Source organism: Brienomyrus brachyistius, chromosome 17 (assembly GCF_023856365.1).
Source record: "Brienomyrus brachyistius isolate T26 chromosome 17, BBRACH_0.4, whole genome shotgun sequence".
In the NCBI taxonomy this organism is placed as follows: domain Eukaryota; kingdom Metazoa; phylum Chordata; class Actinopteri; order Osteoglossiformes; family Mormyridae; genus Brienomyrus; species Brienomyrus brachyistius.
Window position 1 is genome coordinate 8,811,243 of NC_064549.1, and position 9,346 is coordinate 8,820,588.

At 46.2% G+C, this 9,346-nt stretch overlaps 1 protein-coding gene across 15 annotated transcripts in view; it reads left to right on the plus strand.

Annotated features, from left to right (window-relative positions):
- LOC125711762 (von Willebrand factor A domain-containing protein 5A-like) overlaps window positions 1-9,346 on the plus strand; it is a 57,182-nt gene that overhangs the window by 27,533 nt on the left and 20,303 nt on the right. For 4 of the 15 annotated variants that reach the window (XM_048981016.1, XM_048981020.1, XM_048981022.1 and 1 more), the window contains 4 exons: window positions 3,210-3,242; window positions 3,522-3,658; window positions 3,787-3,913; window positions 4,070-4,747. In XM_048981016.1, coding sequence (XP_048836973.1) covers window positions 3,210-3,242; window positions 3,522-3,658; window positions 3,787-3,913; window positions 4,070-4,155 — 383 coding nt within the window. In that variant the 3' untranslated portion in view covers window positions 4,156-4,747. Of the gene's footprint in view, window positions 1-1,102; window positions 1,127-1,284; window positions 1,321-1,692; window positions 1,711-2,493; window positions 2,975-3,209; window positions 3,243-3,521; window positions 3,659-3,786; window positions 3,914-4,069; window positions 4,748-9,346 lie in introns of those variants that run through there. The other 11 variants (XM_048981014.1, XM_048981019.1, XM_048981021.1 and 8 more) reach the window with 7 other exon arrangements.

Below are 9,346 nucleotides of genomic sequence, written 5' to 3' on the forward strand. Positions count from 1 at the left end.
CCGTGCTTACCTGTAGGACTGACCCCCCGGCTTACGACCTCCCTGCTTGTCTTTCGACCCTGCCTCTTGCCTGTCCCTTTCCGTGCTGCTGTTTGGTTTACCCAAATAAAGCGCCTAACGGTTTGCGAGTCTGGATCCCGGTCTCTCTGTTCCGTCCATCGTGACAGTATACACTACAGTAAACAATGTTTAGCAAAAATGTTGTATACAGTTGTATATAAAACAATATGCAATATTTGCATTATTGAGCACTCCTAGATAGTTGCTGTAAAGGACAAAGTAAAAACATCCAAATGAAAGGGACATTAGAGTTAAACGTTGTACAACTGCCCATCCAAAGTCAAGGAAGAATATCCATTGTGTCTCATCATGCCCCCGGGCTCGGTCAGGACCGGGACCTCTGTCCACACTAGGCAACAGGGGCAGAATCCTCTGTTGTGATCCATCCATACCTTAACATCGAAATCCAACTCGCCTACAACAGTCACGCTGTCGTCCAGCATGTTCTCTATGTTCTAATCACTCATCTCATTGGCTTCTTCACATGTCTAGAAACATTTTGTGAACAGTTTTGAGTCAATGTGTTTAGAGTTTTGCTAAATAGGTGACTGTGTCCATTAGGTGAACACTGATTGCAGTTTTGCCAGATGAGTGACTGTTTCAATAAATGAGTTTTGATAATTGCCAGTTTTGTTCTTAGAATGGGGTTTAGTATTTTATTAATTCTGAAAAACTTTGGCCTGCCAGTCAGTCGTTCCCTCCCTGCCACGGTCATCTGGTTTTAACACTGGCTGTTTGGCAGATTATCTGTATATAATATCTTTCCATGCTTTCATTTTTTCTGTCAGCTAAACAAATTTAAGTGCCCTGCCAGGGCTAGTGGGGGAATTCAGTATTATTCTTTTATATTTTAAAAATATTGCATATTATCTATTTAGATATCACTCAGAGACAGAATATAATGTGTATGTTAAAGTGCCCTGCAGTGGATTGGCGTCCCACCCCGGGTGTATCGCTGCCTTTTCCAGTGTGCTGCCTGCTGGTTGCTTGTATGGGTTTCTAATAACATTTTGTTTTGTTTTTGTTTATTTTTTGTATGCAGTCCCCTTTGGCTATTTCATGCCATGTAAGTTTAACATTTTACCGAATTTCTCCCCAAGATCTATAATGCATGAATAAATGTGTCTTTTATAGGAGACAAAACAGCCAACGCTGAATATTGTAACCAATGGCTTCTTATTCACCAAATCTTGTTTGTAATTTTACGCATCACGTTTATTTCAGGTTCAGCACCCATGCCCCCCCCTCCTATATCTGGAGGTGAGTTCTTGTAAACAAGAAGAAGCTAATTTTGTTTTTGAGAGAATCATCCATCCATTGAATTGTCGTTTTTGCTGAATATTTGCTGAATTTTGTAGTTAGATTAGGTTATTGGCATCTTATTCACCAAATCTTGTTTGTAACTTTACGCATCACGTTTATTTTAGGTTCAGCTTTATTTTTATGTTATGTTTATGTTCAGTTTATTTTATGTTAGCTCGTATGGTTGGAGGTGAGTTCATATGAACATGAAGAAGCAAACTTTTATTTTAGAGAGAATCATCCATCCATTCACTTGTCGTTTTTGCTGAACATTTGCTGAATTATGTAGTTAGATACAGAGACGCCTTATTTAAAATCTTTTCTTTACAGGTGGTTGCTTGAGAAAGGGTTTGTATATGACCGTTTAAATTGTCATGTCCTTGACATTTATCATTCCATTATTAATTATATAATGCACCTAATAATGCCCCAATTTATACCCTAAAAGTTAGATGTTTAGTTCACAAACATAATTGTTTTAGTTTTTCTTGATTGCTTTGGCACATTTTATGGAGCATATCGAACATTCTCAGGACAAAAGCAGCATTTCTCAAAACAGTTAATGCATATAGCACAACACTATGGGTTAGCTTGCTCAAAACAATTAACTCATTAACTCATTTTACTCAAAGCAAATAATTCCACCAATGAATTAGGTCACCAAAATGAAAAGTACAATCAGCATCGTTTTAAGCTTGAGAATAAAAATGCTTAGATACATTGTCAGCATGTCAGTGTAAAATCATATTGGAAGCTTCTGTTTTGCATGTGGCTAACACAGTGCTCTCACACATGTTTTGTTTTGGAGGTAAACATATTACAGTGGAAAACTACATAATCTACTTTGACCAACAAGATTAAAGTAACTGAGAATTGTCCAAAATGATAATTGTATAAAACCATTCGCAAATATGTTGTAAAACATTGGATTTTTTTTTATGAAGCAATGAGAAATGATGCTCCGCTGTGCAGAAGTAACATTATGTGTGGGGATTACACTTATTATTATGCAAATGCTGCTTGTCATTTGAGAAAATGCTCCCAGGCAATCGAGGAAAAACTAAAGGAAAAGGTTTGCTCTTAGTGTAAACTTCTAATACTTTATTTGTTTTGATTTTTTCCCTTTTAAAGCAAAACGCAAGTGTAAAGGTAAGTTTAAGGCAAAAAGGTTGAAATAATGAAACTCCGTTTTATTTCCTTAACGACATAATCATCAACCCTTCCACATCGGGGGGGGGGGGTGCAGTTAGGGTCACGGGCCCCCTGTGTTCTGGGGGAAAAAAGATACGAGAAATGCGAGATGCAAAGATCATTGTGAGAGAGAATGCGAGCCGCTGCCGTAAACGCATTTGGCATCTTCCAAATCAGCACTGTACACATTCTATGCATTTTTAAATTGCTAAACGTTTGTGTGTGTGATCTGCTGCCCTTCGCATGTTGTCTGCAGCTTTCAGAAGACTCCCAAAATATTCCCAATAAAATTCAATTTGTTATCCCAACTCCGAGATGTATCAAAACCACAATGGATGCAGAAGGGCCGATTTTGTGTTCCGCTCATGTAGAGGCCTTTTCCAGTGTCTTCTGAAAAACTAGAAGTCCAGCTCACAATCCTCATTGTTTTAAAAGAAGGTTTTCTTTATAGCAGTTTATTACATCAGCTTTTTTTCATCATGCTCCTCGCTATGGGTAAGTTTAACATTTTGTCCAACATGTCCTCAAGAGCTGTGATAGAAGCATGAATTAATTTATTGTTTTATATTGAAGACAAAAATGTCAGTGTTTTATTGTAATTTTACACCTTGATCATCAACTCCTGTTCATAATTTTATGCATTAAATTGCATTTAGATGCAGCACCTATGGCCCCTGCTCCTGAACAAGGTTAGTTTACTTACATTAAGTGCATTGTTTGTTTGTTTTTTTGAGGAAAAGGTTTCTTCATACTACTTTTACACCATCATTGAAGTTGTCTAAACAATCTATTTGTTATTTTGTAATTAATTTCCTTCTAGACAAAATACTTCTTGGATAAACTAACACAGCAGCCATTGACGCAGCCTTTCTACATCACACTACAGAAACATTATAGTCCCTTAGTATTTATTAAATAATATCAGCATGATATTTGCAAGGCTTTTATCAACTGTCAACTCAAAACAGACACACCAGAGACAAAGGATCCTTTGCTGGAATTGATCAGCCTACAGAAAGTAGATGGATCCTGGGACCTCCAACCATCGCTGGCCTCCATCTTTGGGAGAAGGGAGGAAGAAGTGGCCACAGCCTTACCTGGGAAGGTGATGGACTCTCTCAGATGTTCCACACTTTAAGGGTCTTAGACGGTGAAGCTTGTTCAGTTTGGTTGTATTTTCAGGCCTTTAGCTCAGGTCAGTGAGGCTCCTTGATCCCATTTTTTACTCCACAGCCTGAGTTGTTACCAGTCTGGGCCACAGTGTTGGCAGTTCTGTGGCTTCATGGTCATAAGATGGATTTCAAGGATGAGTGGCAGTTTGTGGCTGCAAAAGCTGTTGCCTGGATCAAGGCTCAGTCAGGTAAGAGAGACTCTCCCTTTGTTTCATTAACATTCATTAATGATACATCATATGTAATAGATTAACTGAATAGAATAACATTTTTCAAATTTTGTCTGCATTGGATTTTTGTGAAATAAAACGTTTGCATCAAAAATGTTTGTGTCTGTACTGTAGGAGCTGATTTGACCGGGTTTGTGGCAGCTGGGAATTCCTTCCTTGGCCTCCAGGTGGAGCTGCAGGACTTTGGCCTGAAAGAGTGACTCAGACCCTAAACTGCCATCATATTAGCCTATCGCTACTGCACACAAACCATCCCAGCCCAGATAATTACTATTCTGTTCTTATTTGTGAAAATGACCATAGTGACATAAAAGTTAACGTTTTAATGTTCCAAGCAAACTATTGATTCTGCTAAAGCACAATTAGGTAGACAGATCAGTTCCAATTAATTTAACAGGATTTCTAAGTGTCTTACAAAATGTTTTGAAAAGAATAATCATAACTTTATAATTTCATTCAGTCCAACATACCATTGTGATAAATAGCCACAGCTACTTATTAAAAGTTTAAACTGCTAATCAGAATGTGAGGTTGGGATTTCGGTGCTGCAAAATACACAAAAATCTAAATCAGCACAGCATTGATTAAGATGCTAAATGCTTCATTGTCTTTAGAAACTGCTCAGTTGTACACGTGAAAGTCTGGAATCAGACACAACACAACCACAGGTTAATTTTTTGCGAAATCACCACGGAAGCATGAGCATACGAAATGTAGTTTGAAGATTCATGTATTATATTCCTTTGATAAACTAGTAAACATGCGCCTTTCTTATTAAATGATATTCATATATTTCTGTGCTGTGTAAATAATTTTTGTGCCACGTGTTTAAATGCAGAAAAGCCACCGTTTCAGAGCGGTTATATTTAATGTTCCACGATAAATGGCAAATAGTAGTTAAAGCCTCCAACCATCCATCTTCTGAAACCACTTATCCTTTTGAGGGTCATGGGGGTCTGAAGCCTATAGGCACAAAGCAGGGAACAACCTAGGAGGGGGTGCCAACCCCTCACAGGGCACACACAGACCTACAGGCAATGTGGTAATTCCACTTATCTACACCATGGTTTTGGACTGTGGGGGGGAAAATCCCATGACAACATGCAAACTCCACACACACGGAACCCTGGCTTAAACCCAGGTCCCACAGCTGTGAGGCGACAGTACTTTGAGTACCAGAATATGTGCAAACATTTATATCAACGGATTTAATTTTGGACCACTGCTTCTCAAACGAAAGACATTTTAGCGAGTGTGCAGGGCATTTTAGTAACGGAGACTACCGCTCATTTAAAATGGAGAGTCAGTCATTTGGCAGATTGTGGTAAACCTGTTTAGGTGAATGGCAGCTGGGTTGCTGGAGCCAAGACTCACGTTTTCCACCTTATCCACCACACTGTCAGCTTAGTCTCTGCCAGGAGGCAGGAACTTACAGCAAGAAATTTGGAGAATAAAGACACAATTGGCAGCATAAATCTCCCACGGTTGGGCAGGTCTGTTATAGGCCCATTGCTTGGCCTTCTGGGTAATTAACACGATCTTCTCAATCCTCTCCCTCCTCTCACAGACAGTAAGGCTCCTTTCTCCCAGACCCACTTTCACACACGGAGCCGGTTCCAGCACTATCACCCAGAGAGGAGTTTAAATGAAGTGAATCCTATGGATTCATCGGGGATTTACCAGGAGGCGATGAGGCAGCATCACGTCCTGGTTTTACCCATTATTATCAATGATGGATCAGAGCATCTGAACTGGCCACAGAGCCGGCCGATCTCATAGGCGACATAGGTGGCCGCCCAGGATGCCAACTTCTGGGTACAGCGGGGATGGTCACACTGGCAGCCGATTTCACTCGTGCGTGGCACACGTCATTCAAGACAAAGTGAAATTGTCTTGCTCACACCTCTACAAGTACTCAGGCGCGCTGTGGTGCTGGTACAGTACAGCTACGTGATATGGGGTGCCACCTTTGCATCAACAGTGCAATACTAAGTGTTCCCAGTATGCTCCATTTTAAATTCTGATAGTATTCCTTGTTACGGGATTTACCACCCCCCTCCTGCAGCCAAGACCTTATTGTGGTGGAGGGGTTTGCGTATTCCAATGATCCCAGGAGCTAAGTTGCCTCAGGCTTTATGCCCCTGGTAGGGTCACCCAAGGCAAATAGGTCCTGGGTGAGGAGCCAGACAAAGTGTGGCTCAAAAGACCCCTTATGATGAGAAACAAGATGGACACATGATTTCCCTCGCCCGGACACGAGTTACCGGGGCCCCCTCCTGGAGCCAGGCCTGGGGGTGGGGCTCGATGGCGAGCGACTGGTGGCCAGGCCTACACCCATGGGGCCTGGTCAGGCACAGCCCGAAGAAGGCACATGGGTCCCCCCTCCAATGGGCTCACCACCTGTAGGAGGGGCCAAAGGGGTCGGGTGCAGTGTGAGTTGGGCAGTAGCCGAAGGCGGGGACCTTGGCGGTCTGATCCTCGGCTACAGAAGCTAGCTTTAGGGACATGGAATGTGACCTCTCTGATGGGGAAGGAGCCTGAGCTGGTGTGTGAGGCTGTGAGGTTCCGACTAGATGTAGTCGGACTCACCTCGACACACGGCTTGGGCTCTGGAACCAGTCTCCTCGAAGGGGGTTGGACCCTCTTCCACTCTGGAGTTGCTCACGGGGAGAGGCGCCAAGCAGGCGTGGGCATACTTATTGCCCCCTGGCTGAGCGCCTGTACATTGGGGTTTACCGCGGTGGACGAAAGGGTAGCCTGCCTTCGCCTTCGGGTGGGGGGACGGGTCCTGACTGTTGTCTGTGCTTATGCACCAAACAGCAGTTCAGAATACCCACCCTTTTTGGAAGGGGTGTTGGAGAGCGCTCCTCCCGGGGACTCTCTTGTTCTACTGGGGGACTTCAATGCTCACGTGGGCAATGACAGTGAGACCTGGAGGGGCGTGATTGGGAGGAACGGCCCCCCCGATCTGAACCCGAGTGGTGTTTTGTTATTGGACTTCTGTGCTCGTCACAGATTATCCATAATGAACACCATGTTCAAGCATAAGGGTGTCCATATGTACACTTGGCACCAGGACACCCTAGGCCGCAGTTCGATGATCGACTTTGTGGTCGTGTCATCGGACTTGCGGCCGCATGTATTGGACACTCGCGTAAGGAGAGGGGCGGAGCTGTCAACTGATCACCACCTGGTGGTGGGTTGGCTTCGCTGCTGGGGGAGGAAGCCGGTCAGACCTGGTAGAGCCAAGCGTATAGTGAGGGTCTGCTGGGAACGCCTGGCGGAATCCCCTGTCAGGAGGAGCTTCAACTCCAACCTCCGTAAGAACTTTGCCCATGTCCCGGGGGAGGCAGGGGACATTGAGTCCAAATGGGCCATGTTCCGTGCCTCCATTGTTGAGGCGGTTGACCGGAGCTGTGGCCATAAGGTGGCCGTTGCCTGTCGCGGTGGCAATCCCCAAACCCGCTGGTGGACACCGGCGGTGAAGGATGCTGTCAAGCTGAAGGTGTCCTATCAGGCCTTTTTGGCCTGTGGGACTCCGGAGGCAGCTGATAGGTACCAGCAGGCTAAGCGGAACACGGCTTCGGCGGTCGCTGAGGCAAAAACTCGGGTATGGGAGGAATTTGGCGAGGCCATGGAGAACGACTTCTGGACAGCTTCGAGGAGATTCTGGTCCACCATCCGGCGTCTCAGGGCAGGAAAGCGGTGCAGCATCAACACTGTTTATAGTGGGGATGGTGCGCTGCTGACCTCAGCTCGGGACGTTGTGGGTCGGTGGAAGGAATACTTCAAAGACCTCCTCAATCCCACCGACATGCCTTCCAATGAGGACTTGGGGGCGGACTCACCTATCTCTGGGACAGAGGTTGCTGAGGTGGTTAAAAAGCTCCTCGGTGGCCAGCCCGGGGGGTGGATGAGATCTGCCCGGAGTTCCTCTAGGCTCTGGATGTTGCGGGGCTGTCTTGGTTGACATGCATCTGCGGCATTGCGTGGACATCAGGGAGCGGTGCCTCTGGATTGGCAGACCGGGGTGGTGGTCCCCCTCTTCAAGAAGGGGGACCGGAGGGTGTGTTCCAACTATAGGGGGATCACACTACTCAGCCTCCCTGGTAAGGTCTATTCGGGGGTGCTAGAGAGGAGGGTCCATCGGATAGTCGTACCTCGGATTCAGGAGGAGCAGTGTGGTTTTCGCCCTGGCCGTGGAATAGTGGACCAGCTCTATACTCTCGGCAGGGTCCTGGAGGGTGCGTGGGAGTTTGCCCAACCAGTCTACATGTATTTTGTGGACTTGGAGAAGGCATTTGACCGCGTCCCTCGGGGAGTCCTGTGGGGAGTGCCCCGGGAGTATGGGGCTGCCTTATAAGGGCTGTTCGGTCCTTGTACGACCGGTGCCAGAGCTTGGTCCACATTGTCGACAGTAAGTCGGACTCATTCCCGGTGAGAGTTGGACTCCGCCAGGGCTGCCCTTTGTCACCGATTCTGTTCATAACTATTATGGACAGAATTTCTAGGCGCAGTCAGGGCGTTGAGGGTGTCCGGTTTGGTGACCTCAGCATTAAGTCTCTGCTTTTTGCAGATGATGTGGTTCTGTTGGCCTCATCGGACCGTGACCTTCGGCTCTCACTGGAGCAGTTCGCAGCCGAGTGTGAAGCAGCTGGGATGAAAATCAGCACCTCCAAGTCCGAGACCATGGTCCTCAGCCGGAAAAGGGTGAAGTGCTCTCTCCGGGTCAGGGAGGGGATCCTTCCCCAAGTGGAGGAGTTTAAGTATCTCGGGGTCTTGTTCACGAGTGAGGGAAGGATGGAGCGGGAGATCGACAGGCGGATCGCTGTGGCATCAGCAGTGATGCGGGCGCTGCATCAGTCTGTCATAGTGAAGAAAGAGCTGAGCCAAAAGGCAAAGCTCTCGATTTACCAATCGATCTACGTTCCTACCCTCACCTATGGTCATGAGCTTTGGGTAGTGACCGAAAGAACGAGATCGCGAGTGCAAGCGGCCGAAATGAGTTTTCTCCACAGGGTGGCTGGGCTCTCTCTTAGAAATAGGGTGAGGAGCTCAGTCATTCGGGAGGGACTCAGAGTAGAGCCGCTGCTCCTCTGCAGAGAGGAGCCAGATGAGGTAGCTCGGGCATCTGATTAGGATGCCTCCTGGACACATCCCTGGTGAGGTGTTCCGGGCATGTCCTATTGGGAGAAGGCCCCGAGGAAGACCCAGGACACGCTGGAGAGACTATGTCTCTTGGCTGGCCTGGGAACGCCTCGGAATTCCCCAGGAGGAGCTAGATGAAGTGGCTGGGGAGAGGGAAGTCTGGGTTTCCCTGCTGAGACTGCTGCCCCCGCGACCAGACCTCGGATTCAGCGGAAGTTAATGGATGGATGGATGGGATTTACC